This window comes from Mesocricetus auratus, unplaced genomic scaffold (genome assembly GCF_017639785.1).
Source record: "Mesocricetus auratus isolate SY011 unplaced genomic scaffold, BCM_Maur_2.0 Super-Scaffold_100003, whole genome shotgun sequence".
Taxonomy (NCBI): domain Eukaryota; kingdom Metazoa; phylum Chordata; class Mammalia; order Rodentia; family Cricetidae; genus Mesocricetus; species Mesocricetus auratus.
This window is the reverse complement of record NW_024429188.1, coordinates 51,497,612-51,518,690: the sequence shown is the minus strand read 5'-3', so window position 1 is coordinate 51,518,690 and position 21,079 is coordinate 51,497,612. Positions and strand designations below refer to the sequence as shown.

Genomic DNA, 21,079 nt, shown 5'->3' with positions numbered 1-21,079 from the left:
CAAACCTGAGAATAATAGGTATAGAAGAAGGTGAAGTAATACAACTCAAAGGTACAGAAAACATATTCAACAAAATCCTAGAACAAAACTTCCCTAACCTAAAGAAGGTTATGCCTATGAAAATACAAGAATCTTACAGAACACCAAATAGGCTGGACCAGAAAAAGAAGTCACATTGCCACATAATAATCAAAACATCAACCCTACAGAATAAAGAGAAAATATTAAGAGCAGCTAAAGAAAAAGGCCAAGTAACATATAAAGGTAGAGCTATCCGAATTACACGGCCAAGTAACATATAAAGGTAGAGCTATCCGAATTACACCTGACTTCTCAATGGAAACTAAGAAAGCCAGAAGATCCTGGACACATGTCCTACAAATGCTAAGGGAACAAGGATTACTATATCCAGCAAAGCTTTCAATTACCATAGATGGAGAAAACAAAATATCCCATGACAAAGCCATATTTAAACAATACATATCCATGAATCCAGCTCTACAGAAAGTGCCAGAAGGAAAACCTAGACCCAACGAAGATAACTACACTCACAAAGACACAGGCATAAAATCCCACTTTACCAAACACCAAAAGAAAAAGGAAGGAGAACCTACACACAATAACTCCATTACCAATAAATCAAGCACAAACAAGAATCATCAATCAAAGATCATTAATATCCCTCAATGTCAACAGTCTCAACTTGCCTATAAAAAGACACAGACTAGCAGAATGGATACAAAGACAGAACCCATCCTTCTGCTGCATACAAGAAACACATCTCAACATCAAAGACCGACATTACCTCAGAGTAAAGGGTTTGGAAAAGATTTTCCAATCAAACGGACCCAAGAAACAAGCCAGTGTAGCAATCCTAATATCTTAACAAACTAGACTTTAAATTGAAATCAATCAAAAGAGATGATGAAGGACATTTCATGTTCATCAAAGGAAACGTCTATCAAGATGAAGTCTCAATTTTGAACATCTATGCCCCAAATACAAAGGCACCTACATTCGTGAAAGAAACATTACTAAAGCTCAAATCACAAATAAAATCTCACACACTAATAGTAGGAGACTTCAACACTCTGCTCTCACCGCTAGACAGAACCTCGAGACAGAAACGTAACAAAGAAACAAAAGAACTAATAGAAGTTATGACCCAACTGGGTTTATCAGACATCTATAGAACATTCCACCCAAACACAAAGGGATATACTTTCTTCTCGGCGCCACATGGAACCTTCTCTAAAATTGACCACATAATAGGAAACATAGCAAATCTCCACAGATACAAAAAAAAATTGGAATAACCCCCTGTATCTTAGCAGACCACCATGCATTAAAATTAGAATTCAACAATAACACAAATCGCAGAAACCCTAAAAACTCATGGAAATTGAACAATGCACAATTGCACCATCCCTGGGTAAAGGAAGAAATAAAAAAGAAATTAAAGACTTCCTGGAATTCAGTGAGAATGAAGACATAACATACCCAAACTTATGGGACACTATGAAAGCAGTGCTGAGAGGAAAGTTCATAGCACTAAGTGCCCACATGAAGAAACTGGAGAACAGTCACACTAGAGAATTAATAGCACAGCTGAATGTTCTAGAACAAAAAGAAGCAAACTCACCCAGGAGGGGCAGATGCCTGGAAATAATCAAAATGAGGGCTGAAATCAATCAAGTAGACCAGGAAAACATTAAGAAGAATCAATGAAACAAAGAGTTGGTTCTTTGAAAAAATCAACAAAATAGACAAACCTCTATCCAAACTAAACAAAAGACAGAGAGAGAGCATGCTAATTAACAAAATCAGAAATGAAAAGGGGGTCATAACAACGGACACTGAGGAAATCCAGAGAATCATAAGGGCATACTTTAAAAATCTGTACTCCACAAAATTAGAAAATTTAAAGGAAATAGACAATTTCCTGGATAGATATCACTTGCCAAAATTAAATCAAGAACAGATAAGCAATTTAAATAGACCTATGACCGCTAAGGAAATAGAAGCAGTCATCAAAAGTCTCCCAACCAAAAAAAGCCCAGGGCCAGATGGCCTCAGTGCAGAATTCTACCAGAAGAATTCAAAGAAGAGCGTATACCAATTCTCAGAGTATTCCACGCAATAGAAGCAGAAGGGTCTTTGCCAAACTCTTTCTATGATGCTTCAATAACCTTGATCCCGAAGCCACACACAGACACAACTAAGAAAGAGAACTTCAGACCAATATCCCTCATGAACATTGATGCAAAAATACTCAATAAAATACTGGCAAATCAGATCCAAGAACACATCAGAAAACTCATCCATCATGATAAAGTAGGCTTCATTCCAGGGATGCAGGGATGGTTCAACATAAGAAAATCCATCAGTGTAGTCCACCATATAAACAAGCTGAGAAACAAAAACCACATCATCATCTCACTAGATGCTGACAAAGCCTTTGACAAAATCCAGCACCCCTTCATGATAAAGGTCCTAGAGAGATCAGGGATAACAGGAACGTACGTGAATATAATAAAAGCAATATACAGGAAACCAACAGCTAACATCAAACTAAATGGAGAGAAACTCAACTCAATTCCTCTAAAATCAGGAACAAGACAAGGCTGTCCACTCTCTCCATATCTCTTCAATACTGTACTTGAAGTTCTAGCTAGAGCAATAAGACAACAAAAGGAGATCAAGGGGATACAAACAGGAAAAGAAGAAGTCAAACTTTCACTATTTGCAGATGATATGATAGTTTACATAAGTGACCCAAAAGACTCTGCAAGGGAACTCCTAGAGCTGATAAACACCTTCAGCAAAGTGGCAGAATAAAAGGTAACTCAAAAAACTCAGTGGCCCTATTATATACAGATGATAAAGTGGCTGAGAAAGAAATCGGAGAAATATCACCCTTTACAATAGCCATAAACAGCATCAAATATCTGGGGATATCATTAACATAAGAAGTGAAAGACCTGTATATCAAGAACTTTGAGTCTGTAAAGAAAGAAATCAAAGAGGATACCAGAAAATGGAAAGATCTCCCATGCTCTTGGATTGGTAGGATCAACATAATATAAATGGCACTCTTGCCAAAAGCAGTCTACAGTTTCAATACAATCCCTATCAAAATTCCGGCACCATTCTTCACAGACCTTGAAAGAACAATAATCAACTTTATATGAAAAAACAAAAGGCCAAGGATAGCTAAAACAACCCTATACAATAAATGAACTTCGGGAGGCATCACCATACCTGACTTCAAGCTCTATTACAGAGCTATAGTCCTGAAAACAGCTTGGTATTGGCACAAAAATAGACAGGTAGACTAATGGAACTGAAGTAAAAACCCTGATTTTAACCCACACACCTATGAACACTTGATTTTTGACAAAGAAGCTAAAATTATACAATGCAAAAAAGAAAGCATCTTCAACAAATGGTACTGGAATAACTGGATGCTGGCATGTAAAAGATTGCAGATTGATCCATGGCTATCGCCATGCACAAAACTTAAGTCCAAATGGATCAAAGACCTCAACATAAATGCAGCCACACTGAACCTCTTAGAAGAGAAAGTGGGAGATACCCTTGAACAAATTGGTACAGGAGAATGCTTGCAGAACATAACACCAGTAGCACAGACACTGAGATCGACAATTAACAAATGCGACCTCCAGAAACTAAGAAGCTTCTGTAAGGCAAAGGATACAGTCAGCAAGACAAAAAGGCAGTCCACAAATGGGAAAAGATATTGACTAACCCCACATGTGACAGAGGGCTGATCTCCAAAATTTACAAAGAACTCAAGAAGAAAGTCTCCAAAACACCAAAAGATCCAATTAAAAAGTAGGGTACAGAACTAAATAGAGAATTATCAATAGAAGAGTCTAAAATGGCTGAGAGACACTTTGAAAAAGTGCTCAACAACCTTAGCCATCCAGGAAATGCAAATCAAAACAACTCTGAGATACCCCTTACTCCTGTCAGAATGGCTAAAATCAAAAACACCGAAGACAATTTATGCTGGAGAGGATGTGGAGAGAAGGGAACACTCCTCCATTGCTGGTGGGAGTGCCAACTCGTACAGCCACTTTGGAAATCAGTATGGAGATTCCTCAGGAAAATGGGAATCAATCTACCATAAGACCCAGCAATTCAACTCTTAGGCATATATCCAAAAGATGCAAATTCATACAAGGACAATTGTTCCACTATGTTCATAGCAGCATTATTTGTAATAACCAGAACCTGGAGGCAAACTAGATGCCCCTCAACGAAGATTGGATGAAGAAAATGTGGTACATTTACGCAATGGAGTACTACTCAGCAGAAACAAAACCAATGGAATCATGAAATTCGCAGGTAAATGGATGGCACTAGAAGAAACCATCCAGTGAGGTAATCCAGTCACAAAAAGACAAACATGGTATGTACTCACTCATATATGGATTTTAGACAGGGATCAGGATAGTGCCAGTCTGCACTTCCACTGACAGAGATTCTGGAAAACAGGAAAGAGCCTAAGAGAGATATGCATGGTACCCCAGAGAAGAGAAATGAGGCAAGATCTTCTGAACAGATTGGGAACACGGCCAGGGGTGGGGGGGTGAGAGCTGGGAAGAAGAGAGGGGGAGAAGAGGAAGAGAGAGTAGGTCATGGGAGAACAGGAAGGTTGAATGGGGGGGTAGAATAGGGGGAAGAGGGAATCATAGGTTAGAAGAGAGATCTGGCACCAGGGAGACCGCTAGTGATCTAAAGGGATGACACCAACTGGCAAGTTAAACAATAGTGGAGAGACCAACTTAAATGCCCATTCCTGATAATGAACTTGACGTCTACCCTATATACCATCCTACAACCTTCATCCAGTGACTGATGGAAGCACAGGCAAACACCCACAGTTAAACACTGAACTGAACCCATGGAACCCAGTGACAGAGACAGAGGAGCGATGAGAAAATTAGCAAAGAATGGGCTGGTGAAACTAGCAAAGACAGCTTATCTGAACAAGGGGAGCTCTTGGACCCCAGACGGAAAGCTGGGAGGCCAGCATGGGACTGATCCAGTCCCCCTGAGTGTGAGAGTCAGTGAGGAGGCCTGGGCAACCTATGGGGCCCTGGGCAGTAGATCAGTGTTTATCCCTGGCATACAAACTGACTTCGTGTGTCCATAACACAAAGAGGGATGCTCTCTCAGCCTGGACTCTTAGGGGAGTGCCTGGACCCTACCCTGAGTGAAATGATAGACTCTAGATATCCCCTATGTGGAAGGAAGTGGGGATAGGGTGGGAGGCTGGGGGGCATGGTGGGGGCATGCGGGAGGATGGGAGGAAGAGGGAACTGGGATTGACATGTGAAGCAAGCTATTTAAAATTAAAGTAATAAAAAAAGTGAAAAAACAAAAGAAAAGAAACATGTTCTTGCCGGGCAGTGGTAGCGCACGCCTTTAATCCCAGCACTCGGGAGGCAGAGGCAGGCGGATGTCTGTGAGTTCGAGGCTGGGCTGGACCGACAGCCTCCAAAACAATACAGAGAAACCCTGTTTCATAAAACACAAAAAAAGAAAGAAAGAAAGAAGCATGTTCTTTTCTAATGAGAGACATAAAAGGAGTGGGTCTGGAGGGGAGGAGAGGTGCGGAGAAACTGGGAGGAGTAGAGAGAGAGGAAACTACAATCAGGATATATTGTATAAGAAAAGACTCTATTTTCACTGTAAGAAAAATCTAAAAAAAGAAGAAAAATAATAATAACAAAAAGGTATAACATAAAGATGAAAATACTCAAAGCAACAAGAGAAAATAAACAACACATAATGGTGTCCAATTTGTGCAACAATACATTTCTTAGCAGACACTCCACAGGTCAGTAGAAAGTGCCATAAGTTTGCACAGTACTGAAGGAAAAATATTGCACCAATTGAGAATACTGCATCCAGTAAAGCATTTTCTAAAGAAAGAAAGTTGTGACAAAGATTTTTCCAAACAAACAAAAACTGAGAACCATACCTTTTCTACAAGAAATGCTAAAAGAAGTTCTTTAAACTGAACCCATGCCTGGTGTGGTGGCACTGTAATCCCAGTGCTAGGGAGGTACGAGGATCAAGAGTTCAAAATTAGCTTCTGTCACATAGCAAGTTGGAAGGTCAGCCTGGGCTATATGAAACTCTGTCTCAAACAAAAAACAAAGAATTATCAACAAGGAAAACCAGAATGCAACGGTAGAAAAAAGAAAAAAATGGAGGCAAGAATGTTACTGGTACGAATAATTATACAAAAAAGAATAAAGAATAATTATAAAAACAAATTAAAATAAGCAGATTAATATATTAAGCGATAAGCAGTACAGAAAGATGTTTGTCTTCATTACTATTATATGTTATTAATATCATAGTTTTCCTTCTGAAAAACAAATCATTTGACACATTAAACCATTATTAGCTTGAGATTATAAACTTACATGGTTTGGAGGATGTTCATGGAAAGAAAATCTGTAATCTAAACAATTTGGGAGTTTTGCCTTCTTCGGTGCTTTAATTTTCTCTGAAGTGTGTGTCTGCTGCTACTCTTTTATTAAAGAAAGAATAAGTTCTCAACATTGAAAAATTAATGAGTACATTATCTACAAAAATAACAGAAATGCTACAGATTTGTATATATCTCCTGGCTCACTTAGGAATAAAACAAATTCTTTTTGCATTGTTTATTGCTTGTCCCACTCAGGACTAAACACTCCAGTTTCTCTGTCTCTGAATATTGAACAGTTATGGGTCTTTGTGTTAATTGGCATCTATCACTTACAGAAGCTTTTCTGGTGAGGCTTGAGAGAGGAAGGTGGATTAGAGTAAAACACATTAATGCATGTATGAATATTAAAGGTTTACCTTTTAAAAAGAGGACATAATGTTGGCGGGATGGAGTTTAAGACACTAAGAAGAGTGAGAGGGAGGTAGTGTTGAATACATATGACCAAAATGCATTGTACTAATATTAGAATCTTGCTTCCCATGTCAGTCCCAGTTCCCTCTCCCTCCCCTCCATGCCCGCTCCCCCCAACCAACCTCTTCATTCCCCCACCCAATCCCCACTCCATTCCCCAGGGAGGGTAAGGCCCTCCATGGGAGATCTCTAGAGTCTGTCATTTCATTCTAGGGAGGGCCTAGGACCTCCCCCAAGTGTCCAGATTGAGAGAGCATCCCTCATTGTGGGATGGGCGCCCAAAGTCCATTTGTATGCCAGGGATATATACTGATCTACTACCCAAAGCCCCATAGATTGCCTAGGCCTCCTCACTGATACCCACATTCAGGGGGGTCTGCATCATTCCCATGCTGGCCTCTCAGCCATCAGTCTGGGGTCCAAGATCTCTCCCTTGTTCAGGTCAGCAAAACAGCTCCTTTATTAAGAAATGCACTGCTTAATTTACTTCAGGATCACATTACCAAGACATGGAATAGAACCTTCCTTTCTTTTTCCTCCCACAGGAGCATCAATTCAAACATCATTTCACCCAGGAAAATACTTTCCCAAGGCATAAGAACACCAAGTGAGAGAGTATAGCATAGAAATCAGAAATAAATTTGGAAGGACAATTTCACATTGTGTGTATTCCCTCTACTCAATCCCAGGCAGCATACCCTGGAGAGATACCTTGTAAGTGGGACAGAGATAGGGTAGTGAGCACTGAACATTACCGCAAACTCTAGATCAAGACTGATGTGGTACCTCACATAAGACAAACACTGGCAAGTTGTTTTTGAAATCAACAATTGTTTTATTCTGAAAGGTAGAAACACTCTCGGCAGAAATAATTTCCCCTTATAGTCGTTGTTAGTTGATCGCTTTTGGGCTGATACGAGATTTAAAGTTGTTCTGGGAAACTTCTTGAAAACTATCACATTGGAAGTTTTCTTTAGCTTTGCATTTTAACCATGGAAGGCACTACGCAGACAGTTGTAACACCATCATAACGATATTTGGTCTTCGTTGTTGTGTTTATTATCCGTATGCCAGAGATTTTCCTCAGGCCTAGCTTTAAGCACAGTAGTGTCAGGGTAAATGAGAGAGATGAACCTGGCAGCAAGTTACCAAGGTTTCTTCTTGAACAACCACACCAACGGATAGAAGTCGTATCAGACATTTTCAAGAGCAGTTTCATTTTCTTTTCAGTGCAATTGGTTATCTTGCAGGTAATTTGAAAAGGTTCTTCTCGGGCTACAGTATCTGGAATTGTCTCCAAAGACAGCTGCAGTTCTCCACAACATGGAGCTTCTCTTTGAAGCGGGACTGTGTGTAGCATTGCAATTCCTCCAAGTTCCTTTTTCCACAGGATGTCTAACTTCCCCATTTCCGTTGGCCCACTAAGGGTTCTTGCTTTCTCTAAATATTCCTCCTTGACCCGCAGGTGGTATAAGTAGTGGCGTCCTTCTGCTGCCTGCAAAAATGTCCTGGTTCCAAAAGTACACTCATCTTCTCCATCCATATTGAGAGTGTTTAATGCTTCTTCGGTGTACATTTCAGGTAGCTCCAAGGAAACTTCTCGTATAAACACTGTTGAAGATGAAATGTTTTCAATCTTGACTTCAAGAAACAAGTCATCCTTGTCTGAGTTGTAAAACTTGGTTTTGACATCCAGTGGTTGGGAAGGAAAATATACACGCAATTTCCTTAAGAACATTGGCACGTCGAGTTGAAAAGACAGTGAACTCTTGGGAACAACTCTCCCAGGGTTCATTATTCTGTCATGAATGACATCATCAATACAATACCCTACTATTGTAGCCATGGAGACCAACGCATATAAGGTTGAGCTCTTATATTATTATGACTTGACTGTTATCACTGGGAATCCTCATGTAATTGTTATTCTCAGATATGTAGCTCTGGGAATTTAAAGTGATGTCAAACTTCCCTCCAAACATTTACATTTCTGTACAGATCTACTTCTCATAGGCTAGATAGAGAAATTAGCAAGAAATTCAGTATCTCCATGTGTCTTGAATATTGGTGAAAACAAGCATGCTTAACAAACAACATCACCTTGAGTATCAGAACAATTTGCAATCTGTGTAGATTCTTTTTACATTAGACTATAATTTTGCCTTATTGAAAAGTATCCAGTATATGTTTTAATCAGATATGGGGAAGTGATAGAAATAAATGCCTTGAAAACAAAAGTTAATCACTTTTAATTTCCAAATGTAAATAGTACAGTATGCCTCAAAGGGCCACATAAATGCCTAGGCTGATCTAGTGAGAGAGAAAGAATGTGGTGTGAGTCTTTATTATGTTTCCTATAAGAAAGACTAAGTATGGCAGGGGAAGTGACCTAGAACTGACAACTATGTATAATGTCACCAAACTCTGATTGTTAGGTCTCTCTGTAGTTGCTTAGTGTCTGCTCCTGGTATGCTATTAGGAAAGCAGTAAAACATAAAGCAGTTAGTTGGCGGATATGAGCTCTTGGCTGGATAGTTCATAGGGGACTTGGTGGCGAATTGGGTCCCAAGAGGTCAAAGTATCTTTAAATATATATAATAAAAATATGATTGTGTAGCCGGACGGTGGTGACGCATGCCTTTAATCCCAGCACTTGGGAGGCAGAGGCAGGCGGATCTCTGTGGGTTCAAGACCAACTTGGTCTACAAGAGCTAATTCCAGCACAGCCTCCAAAGCCACAGAGAAACCCTGTCTCGCAAAACAAAAACAAAAAAATATGATTGTGTATCCACTTGCTATAGTCACGGTGTGGAGGGGACATGATGAGGTATGGTTAGGCTCAGAACAAATCAGGAAAAATGTCACACAGAGGAAAGTACCTGGCCTCAAAATCACTCCTATATCAATCGAGGTCTGATGTGAGGAGTAGAGCCAATAGAAGAGATTATAGAACAATCCTTATTACATGAATTTGCTTTATACAATGGTTAGCAACTATTCAAACAGTGCCTACAATGCTGTTTCTGTGACTGGTGCAATTGCTTGAATCCCATGCGGTAAGGATTGGGAAGGAAAGATGATAAAAAGATTAGAACCTTGAGAGAAAAAGCTGGAAGCCCAGAAGATGAAGTGAGAGGATCAAGTTGTTCACTGCTCAATGTGGCAAGCATCTTTAAAGCAAAGCTGAGCATGGCATACATAGCATGTTCTTGACTACCATTTTTAACCCTTCAAATGTATACTAAGCATACTCCAAAATGTCACTGACATCTTTCTTTTTTGAACTATGACCTTATTATGAACATGTTCAAGAATGTATTATCTAAAATATGTCCCTATATGATATGTATAAGCTCTCCAAATAAAAATCACCATGTTGGCTGGGTGGTGGTGGCACAAACCTTTAATCCCAGCACTTTGGAGGCAGAGGCAGTTGGATCTCTGTGAGTTTGAAGCGGTCCTGGTCTACAGAGCAAGATCCAGGATAGCTTCCAAAGCTACAGAGAAACCCTGTCTCAAAACAAACAAACAAACAACATCACCGTGTTATTATTGTTCAAGAATGTCATTGCTTTAGAAAAAACTCCTGTGTTGCCCTTACCTGTGTCAAGTAATAGATTTTTTCTCCATTCTTTTACAGTTTTGCCTATGCTTGATTATTTTTTAATTTTTCGAGACAGGGTTTCTCTGTATTGCTTTGGAGCCTGTCCTGGAACTACTTCTTGTAGATCAGGCTGACCTCCAACTCACAGAGATCCACCTGTCTCTGTTTCCTGAGTGTTGGGATTGAAGGTGTGCACCACCAATGCCAGGCTGGCTATGCTTGATTTTAGCATTGCATTCACCTAGATATGAACCTATTGTGTTGGTTTACAATATCTGTTATAGATGACTCTGTGACTGGTGATGATTAATCCTGAGTCTAGAGCTATAAATGTTCAGTTTAATTAGCTATTGCTCCATCTTGAATTGAACCAGCAGATAACAAATGGTTTTATGTCACATAATGGGTGCTACCTTCCTCCTACTTTCCAAAATCTAAGAATTCCCCCTGTGATACCCTAACAGGAAAAATGTAACTGTGGGAAATTAACTTCACCCTATCAAAGAGAATGCAAGTATATCAACAACCTCTGTCTTTCAAACCGTGGCTACTTTGCTGCTAGCACATTTGGGTGACAAGAAGTGTGTCTGGTGAAGTATCCTTACTGATATCCACAGACTATGTCACCCTTACAGGACAAAGCTGAGGCTTCATATGACACTAATGGTCATAAACAGTTGCTTAACATATACTTTTTGGAGATTTTTTAAAAGAAACTCTAGAGTTTTCAGCAGGGATAGAAAAAGAAAACCACAGTCACGTGTTGGTGGTGCACACCACCTTTAATCCCAGCACTTAGGAGGCAGAGGAAGGCATATCTCAGTGAGTTCGAGGCCAGCCTGATCTACAGAGTAAGTGCCAGGATAGGCTCCAAAGCTACACAGAGAAACCCTGTCTCAAAAATAACAAAAACAAAAAGAAGAAAAAGAAAACCACAAGTGAATGTGTTTTCTGTAGCTTTGATTTAGCTATGTCAGCTAAAAACACAGGAAGCTCTCACCCCTCAGGGAAGCCTCTTTTTGCAGCAGACAGAGGCTACTACAGAGATCAACAACTTCTCAGTACAAAGAATAAGTAACTGTGAAATTCCCAACAGCAAAAGGGGCATCTACACAGCAACCTCCATACCTAAGACTCAGGCACCATTACAGAAGAAAGAGGCAGAAAGACTGTAAAAGCCATAGGGCCAGGACACCTGCTGCTAAATAGTGTCTCCTAGCTGTGGCAGGGATGGTGTACTCATGAAATCTCAACAATATGGTTGCCCACGCAAGACCTTCATAATGTCAGCACTGGTATGCTAATGCAGATAGGGGAAATTTCACAAGGCCCCATCCCTAGATGAAGAGTTACAAGAAATCAATGGCTACTGAGAGAGGGAGAATCAGTTCTCTCTATGGAAGAGCTACCTAATAGGTTATCCAATCCCAAGTGGTCAGTCAGAAACAGGTATACATACAAGCAACACTAAATTATTTCAGGTGTGTGTGTGTGTGTGTGTGTGTGTGTGTACATGCATGTGTCTGTAATTTGTGTAGTGTGTAAAACAATAATTATGGAAGGAGTGGAAAGCCATAGGAGGAGTTGGAGATAGGAAGGAAGAGGTGGAAATTATGTAAATACAGTAGTCATGCATGAAAATCTCAAAAATAAGAAATTAAACTAAAAAAACAGGCCATGAGTACTAGGAAATGTACTGCTGAAATGCTAGCCTATAGTGTACAAAGTAGATAAAGAGATAATTGAGTAAGGAAAACTGAGTAGACAAGAACACTATAAATGAGCAGTGGTAATGGACTCAGAATACTTCATAGATAACCTGGAAGGTAAAATAGTGGATAAAAATTGTTGGGCTTGATTTCAATATGTTTTAGGTTCTTCAGGATGATGGGAAAATTAGAAACGGACAGCTGAAGTAGATAGCCACTATTAGATCAGATTAATTGACTGGAGGGGATGTTCTTTCTTTTGAAAAGATACATACGCATGTGCTTTTAAAATAGTACATAAGAAACAAAAATGGTTTGAATTGAGAAGGAAACAGCTATGGAATAATATGTAAATATATGAAAAATTATGTACCAAAATTGAAATTACATATGTATGTTGTCTGTGTTCACAAAGCGTATTGGGGCTGGTGACTTGGCTCAATGGATAAAAAGCACATACTGGCAAGCCTGAAAAACTATTTTTAATCCCTGAGGCACACATGGTGGATACAGAGTATTAGACCCTGCAGGTTGTCTTCTGACCTCCACACATGTACTGTGGTATGAATGCACACTTATAAACAAAGGTAAATTTTAAACTATTATTAAAGGAGTATTGAAACAGGACCTTGTACTTTCTAGGCAAATGATTCACTGCTGAGCTAAATCAAGCCAATGATCCCACAAAGTGCTGTATTTAAATGTAGAAACATAGTGGTGGTGGCACACGCCTGTAGTTTTGGCATCTGGGAAGCAGAGACAGAAGGAGTACCACAAATAGAGGCTAGCCTGGTATATTTAGTGAATTCCAGGACATACAGGACTACAAAGACCCTGTCTCAAAAACCTTAAAATAATGAACACATGTAATATTGAACACTGTCTGCAGGAGGGAAGGGAACTGGTTAGTGTAGGAGGCAAAGGGCACAAGAAAGGGCAGTGGAGGAAGGCACAAATTATAATGAAGTATGATAACACATATGTATGAGAATGCTATAATGAAACAATATCATGCTAACATAATTTTTTGAAAAATTATTTTTATATGCACAAGTGTTTTTCCTGAATGTATATATGTACACCACATGCATGTCTGGTGCCCACAGAGGTCAGAAAAGAATATTCGATTTCCTGGAACTGTAGTTACAGATTGTTGTTAACTGTCATGTGGATGCTAGGAACCAAATCCAGGTCCTCTGCAAGAGCAGTAAGTGTTCTTAATGACTGAGCAATTTCTCTAGGCCCACTAACATGAAGTTTTCTAAGCTAAAAACCAACATAACCAGTGTGATGGTTCACTGGGTAAAGAAAGGGACTTTGCAATCTGAGTTGCATCTCTGGAATCCGTATGTTGGAAGGAAAGAAGTGACTCTAGAAACTTTTCTCTGACATCCACATGAGTGCCATGGCATATTAGCTCCCATATCCACATCAATATAAATACACATACATAAAAATGAATGAAAATGTAATAAAATGTGAACATCGATAGCAATAATAAATACACACATAAATTAGCATAGGAATAGTTCTGGTGTGTGTCCCGTGTACTCTATTGACTGTCATCTACAAAATTCATGCTTGAGAACTGTGCAATCAGGTTATTTACAAAAACCTTATAATTCTAATCATTTTGAATGCATTCAAATAGCTATTCTTGACCACATGTGCAGGTCTGACACCTTAGCATGTACATACAATAAATTTTCCCATTATAGAAAAAATTTTGTCATTTATAGAAAAATGAATACAACTGAAGATAATCATATTAAGTGAATTAAGCTAGTCTCAGAAAGACAAATATTGTAGATTCTCTCATTGTTGTTCCTCGGTCTTACTTAGATACATAAAATTATGACATGAAAGTAAAAATGAAACTAAGGAACAAAAGGACTAACAAGAAGGGCAGACAGTAAGAAGAAGAGAGTTAGGAGAGTGTGCGAACAACATACTTGGCATAAAAATTACACTTGTACAAGAACTGAAATATAAATAAATTTAGAAGAAAATGAGACAAGGATAATAAGGCAATATTTTCCTTATGGGTACCCAAAGGAAATAGTTGTTAACAAGATACACATTTTCTTCATTCTCGTGTCAATGCTGCCAAAAGAACATCCGATTGTATACATGCAGATGCAGTTGAGTTCCACCATTTGGTTGATCACTTGCTTTATATTTGTACACATAAACATGCCATATTTATCATTATAGCTTATAATACGGTTTTGCTATTGACCAGTGTAAATAATCTAGTTCCTATCTTTTTAATTTAGGGCACGTATTTATTCTCAGCTCTTTAAATTTCCATAAGAACTTTTCAAAAACAACTTTAAATTTTCATGAAATCACCTTGTGAACAACTAATTTGTAATAAGCTAAATCTGATTCTGAATTTTTTATATGATGTGTCACTCCATTTTCGTCAAGCTGCTTTTAATTTCTCCAGAGCACGCTCCATGCTCAGGAGTAGTGACTCAACACAAATTAGACTTCTTGTGTATTGTATAAGATGTCATGAAGCAAGGGGCAGTTGTCCTTGTTGACTGTGTGCCTGCCATTTAATATTTACCTTGAGGGGGTGAAATGGATGTGGCTTAATAATTATGTGTGTGAGAGTGGGGGTATCTGGGAGGATTGAAGGAAGGGAAAGAATATGATCAAAATACATTGTATGAAATTCTCAAAGAATAAATAGAAACATTATAAATGTGTAGTTTGAGGGGCTAGAGAAAGATTCAGCAGTTAAGAGCTCTTGCTGCTCTTGCAGAGAACTCGGTTGGTTCCCAGCATTCACATTTAGTGTCTCACAATCACCTGTAACTCCAGCTCCAAGGGATGTGATACCCTCTTCTGGCACCTGAAGGCACCCACATGCACACCCACATCCAGACACACAAAATTTTTAAAATATCTTTAAAATTTATATTTTTCAGCAAAGTTCTTACATATATGTATGTATCAAAATATACACATTCTATTTATAATATATAAACACTGTTTTATATCATAAATTGTATTTATATATTGCATAGCCTACATAATGCGTATTTAGAGTTGTTACATATTTATTAATTTATTTTTTAATTGACTTTCTGATGAATTGGCATTCTTTGTTGCCTTGACCTTTTTTGATTTCATATATTTTTCATTTTGATATGTCATCACACTGTCTCTTGGCCTACAAAGTTTTTTTTCTGAGAAATCCTCTTGTGCTTTTGTAGAAGGAATCCCTTTCATGTGACAAATGACTTTTATTTTTTGCTTTGTTTAGTTGCATAATTCTTTGAGATAATACAGTTCTAATTCATTGCCATAATCTTTCTCAATTTCAAATATTTGAGAACCTTTAGTCCTCGTAGTGAGTGTCCATTTCTGTTCCCAAATGTGGGGATATTTTAGCCATTGTTTCTTTTAATAATCTTCTTTCCCTATGTCTCTTTCCTCTTATAATGTAACAGTCAACTTTCTGTTGCTGTAAACAAATGCCTTAGGCTGGGTTTATAAATAAGAGCAGATTTATTTACCTTACAGTCTGTGAAGATGAATGTCCAAGATCAGTTATTCTCATCTTTATAGCTTCTGCTAAGGGTCTGCTTCGATGTCTCACAAAGGAATGAACAGGATGATGACAGGATCGTGTGCGAAGGGATATGATATTATAAAAAGACAGAAGGTCAGAGAGACCCAGAGAACAAACTCAATGTTACAGAGGAGCCTGTTCTTGAAGCAACTAATTTATGCTATGAGAACAACAACAACATTTTTCAAAAGCAGTAGTATTCTTAGCAACTTAATCACACTTCATTAGGTTGTAAGGTTCAAAGAGAATATTTATAATATCTGAAAAAGACATTAACATACTCCTCTTTTTTTTCGGTTACCTATGTGCATGAGATCAGATTGTCTTCGAGACATCAGTTTAAAAATTAATCACGACAGAATGAATACAGAATCAAATATGAGAACTAGCCAGTAAAGAGAATTATAAGAATGCAAGTGCATTTTTTCTCACCATCTAAAATGAGGTAGTGGAGGGAAACAGGTTTGTAATCCCAGTCATTCCAGAAATGGATGCTGGAGGTCAGGACTTCAAGCTCATCCTCTACCTCAGTCAGCTACAGGACTATCTGTGCTGCAATAGACTCTATTTGAAAATAACAAAAGAAACATGGCTCAAATAAGCAATCTTTGAATGAACATATGTCTTGTTCATATTATGTATTATTACATATTATCTACTATTCTTTTAGTATTCATTTCATTAATTTCTCCCCAATCTCTCTCATTTTTTTCTCTCTGTTAGATTTCAGATTTTCTTATTCATGTTTCCTAGAACTTAAATGTGCATCATTTAGCCTATTTATTTGAGATATTCCTGCTTATTTTTAATGTAAGCACTTAAAGCTTTTAGCTTTCCTATTAGAACTGCCTTACTTGTACCCCCAAAGTTCTGGTTAGCTGTGCCATTATTTACATTTGATTCTAACAATAGTTTAATTTCCTCTTTGATGCTTAAAATATTTATTTTAATTTTTAAATTTTGTGTGTGTGTGTGTGCGCGCGCGCACGTGCGCGTGCGAGTAAGGGTAGGTGTCTGCAGAAGCTAGAGCATTTGGATACCCCAGAAGCTGAAGTTACAAGCAGTTAGGAGCCATCTAATATGGATGCTGGGATCCAAACACTGGCCCTCTAAAATAGTAGTTGGTACTCTTAAATGCTGAGCCATTTCTACAACCTTTCTTTTAGATTTCTTAAACATCCCATTGTTCATTGAAAAGTATACTGTACAGGAGCTGGAGAGATGACTCAGTGGTTAAGAGCACCTACTAGTCTTTCACAAGTTCAGCACAATCTCCATCAAAATTTAGATTGCAACCTTTATAGAACAAGATATAACAATCCCAAAATTCATATTGATAAAAGACTATGAATAGCCAGGACAATAATAAACAGAAAGAACAATTCTGAAGGTATCACAATACCTGACTTTAAATTACTACAGAACTGTAGTAACAAAGACAGCATCATACAAACACAAAAATAGATACCATAGCCCAATAGATGAATAGAGGACTCACATAATCCAACACAGCTAAAGCTACAGACATTAGAAAAAGACATTCACTTCAACAAATGTTTCTGGGACAACTGGGTATCCAGATGACTGGATATCTCTCAACACACAGAAAAAATCAGTTTGAGGGACTGGAGATACTCTAGCAGAGGCCCTGAGCTCACTTTCCAGTGCCCACATAGTGGCTCATAACCATCCATAAATGCAGCTCTAGGGAACTCATTGCCTCCTTTTGACTTCCACAGGCACTGCATCCATGTGGCACACATGCATACATACATGCAGGCAAAATGCTTACATACATGAAATAAATCTTTAAAAATTAATCAAGAACTTTAAATAAGACCTAAGACACAGAAACTGCTAATGGAACACATGCAAAATACTTCTAGATCTGTTCATAGACCAAAATACTTCTGAAGTGATTGCGGTAGCCTAGTAAATAATCCTAAGAATTAGCAAATGAGATTACATGAACTGAGAAAGGTTCTGCATAGTAAAGGAAACTATTACAGGAGTGAAGAGACAGTTTGCAGACTAGGAGAAAAGTTTTGCCAGCTATACATCAAACATGGGCTTATATCTAGAATGTGTAAAAAACTAAAAAAAAAACCTTCCAATCAAAATATAAGCTAGGCAGCCATTGAAGTACATTGATCTCCATAGAGACATCTCCGGGGCAAGCGCAAGCCGGATGGGCACTCTGTGCCTCCCGGACAAAAATCATCTAAAGATGGGCAAAGGAGATCCTAAGAAGCCTAGAGGCAAAATGTCCTCATATGCACTCTTTGTGCAAACTTGCCGGGAGGAACACAAGAAGAAGCACCCGGATGCTTCTGTCAACTTCTCAGAGTTCTCGAAGAAGTGCTCAGAAAGGTGGAAGACCATGTCTGCTAAAGAAAATGGAACCCACACACCTATGAACACCTGATTTTTGACAAAGAAGCTAAAACTGTACAGTGGAAAAAAGAAAGCATCTTCAACAAATGGTGCTGGCATAACTGGGTACTGGTATGCAGAAGACTGCAGATAGATCCATGTTTATCGCCTTGTACAAAACTTAAGTCCAAATGGATCAAAGATCTCAACATACATCCAGCCACACTGAAACTTTTAGAAGAGAAAGTGGGAGATACTCTTCAACGAGTTGGTACAGGAGACCACTTCCTAAACATAACACCAGTGGCACAGGCACTGAGATCGACAATTAACAAATGGGACCTTCTGAAACTAAAAAGCTTCTGTAAGGCAAAGGACACAGTCAAAAAGACAAAAAGGCAGGCCACAGAATGGGAAAAGATATTCACTAACGCTACATCTGACAGAGGGCTAATCTCCAAAATTTACAAAGAACTCAAGAAACAAGTCTCCAAAACACCAAAGGATCCACTTGAAAGGTGGGGTACAGAGCTAAATAGAGAATTCTCAGTAGAGGAGGCTAAAATGGCCAAGAGACACTTAAGAAAGTGCTCAACATCCTTAGCCATCAGGGAAATGCAAATCAAAACAACTCTGAGATACCATCTTACTCCTGTCAGAATGGCTAGAATCAAAAACACCGAAGACAATTTATGCTGGAGAGGATGTGGAGAGAGAGGAACACTCCTCCACTGCTGGTGGGAATGCCGACTCATACAGCCTCTTTGGAAATCAGTATGGAGATTCCTCAGGAAAATGGGAATTAATCTACCACTAGACCCAGCAATTCCACTCTTAGGCATTTATCCAAATGAGGCAGGTTCATACAACAAGGATATCTGCTCCACTATGTTCATAGCAGCATTGTTTGTAATAGCCAGAACCTGGAAGCAACCTAGATGCCCCTCAACTGAAGAGTGGATAGAGAAAATGTGGTACATTTACACAAAGGAGTATTACTCAGCAGAAAAAAACAATGGAATCTTGAAATTCGCAGGGAAATGGATAGCACTGGAAGAAACCATCCTGAGTGAGGTAACCCAGTCGCAAAAAGACAAACACGGTATGTACTCACTCATATATGGATTCTAGATATGGATCAGGATAGTGCCAGTCTGCACTTCCACAGATAGAGAGTCTGGGAAACAGGAAAGAACCTAAAAGATATGCATATATGCATAGTACCCAAGAGAAGAGGATGGAGACAAGATCCTCTGATGGGGAATACGGCGAGGGGTGGGGGGGAGTGGGACCTGGGAAGAATAGAGGGGGTAAAGAGGAAGGGAGTTGGTCATGGGGGAACAGGAAGTTGAGGGGGTGGGGGTAGAATAGGGGGAAGAGGGAATCATAGGATCGAAGACAGATCAGGCACCAGAGTGACCTCGAGTGATCTAAAGGTATAACATCAATTGGCAAGCTAAGCAATAGTGGAGGGACCACCTCGAATGCCCATTCCTGATAATGAACTTGATGTCTATAACCATCCGGGAGCCTTCATCCTGTGACTGATGGAAGCAGAGGCAAACACACAACTAAGCACTGAACTGAACCCAAGGAACCCAGTGACAGAGAGAGAGGAGTGATGAGCAAATTGGCAAAGAATGGGCTGGCAAAACCAGCAGAGACAGCTGATCTGAACAGCGGAGTGCTCTTGGACCCCAGACCGACAGTGGGGAGGCCAGCATGGGACTGATCTGGACCCCCCAAATGTGAGTGTCAGTGAGAAGGCCTGGGCAACCTATGGGGCCCTGAGCTGTGGATCAGTGTCTATCCCTGGTATACAAACTGTCTTCATGTGCCTATAGCACAAAGAGAGATGCTCTCTCAGCCTGGACTCTTAGGGGAGTGCCTTGACCCTACCAAGAGTAAAATGACAGACTCTAGATATCCCCTATGTGGAAGGATTTGGCAATAGGGTGGGAGGGGAAGGGGAGTGCGGGAGGAGGGGAGAGAGAGGGAACTGGGATTGACATGTAAAACAAGCTATTTAAAATTAAAATAAAAAATGATAAAAAAAGAAAAAAAGAAAATGGGACATCTGATAACATGGCAAAGGCTGGCAAGGCTCATTATGAAAGAGAAATGAAAACGTGCACCCCCTCCAAAGGGGAGACCAAAAAGAAGTTCAAGGACCCCAATGCACCCAACAGGACTCCATCGGCCTTCTTCTTGTTCTGTTCTGAGTATCACCCAAAAATCAAAGGAGAACACCCTGGTTTGTCCATAGGTGATGTTGCAAAGAAACTGGGCGAGATGTGGAACAACACTGCCGCAGATGACAAGCAGCCCTACGGAAGGAAGGCTGCCACACTTTAGGAGAAGCACGGAGAGGATACTTACTGCTGCTTACAGAGCTAAAGGAAAACCCGATGCAGCGAAAAAGGGGGTGGTCAAGGCAGAAAAGAGCAAGAAAAAGAAGGAAGAGGAAGATGAGGAGGATGAAGAGGATGAAGATGAGGAGGGAGAAGAGGAACACGAAGATGAAGAAGATGATGATGAATACGATGGTTCTAGCACACTTTTTGGTTTTTTTGTCTATAAAGCATTTAACCCCCCTGTACACAACTCACTCCTTTTAAAGAAAAAAAATTGAAATGTAAGGCTGTGTAAGATTTGTTTTTAAACTGTACAGTGTTCTTTTTTCTATAGTTAACACACTACCGAATGTGTCTTTAGATAGCCCTGTCCTGGTGGTATTTTCAGTAGCCATTAACCTTGCCTGGTACAGTCTGGGTTGTAAATTGGCATGGAAATTCAAAGCAGGTTCCTGTTGGTGCACAGCACAAATTAGTTATATATGGGGACAGTAGTTTTTTTTCTCTTTTTTG

The 21,079-nt window shown here is 39.3% G+C and overlaps 2 protein-coding genes across 2 annotated transcripts; one reads left to right on the top strand and one right to left on the bottom strand.

Moving 5' to 3' along the window:
• Positions 1-7,916: 7,916 nt before the first annotated feature.
• Positions 7,917-8,789, bottom strand: LOC121139773 (trafficking protein particle complex subunit 13-like). Its single transcript, XM_040743758.1, has one exon. It carries the CDS (start codon positions 8,787-8,789, stop codon positions 7,917-7,919), a length of 873 nt encoding a protein of 290 aa, XP_040599692.1.
• Positions 8,790-18,066: 9,277 nt separating this feature from the next.
• On the top strand, positions 18,067-20,567 carry LOC101830743 (high mobility group protein B1-like). The gene is made up of 2 exons (XM_040743844.1): positions 18,067-18,252; positions 20,298-20,567. The coding sequence occupies exons 1-2, from the start codon at positions 18,067-18,069 to the stop codon at positions 20,565-20,567; spliced, it is 456 nt and encodes a 151-aa protein (XP_040599778.1).
• Positions 20,568-21,079: the final 512 nt, after the last annotated feature.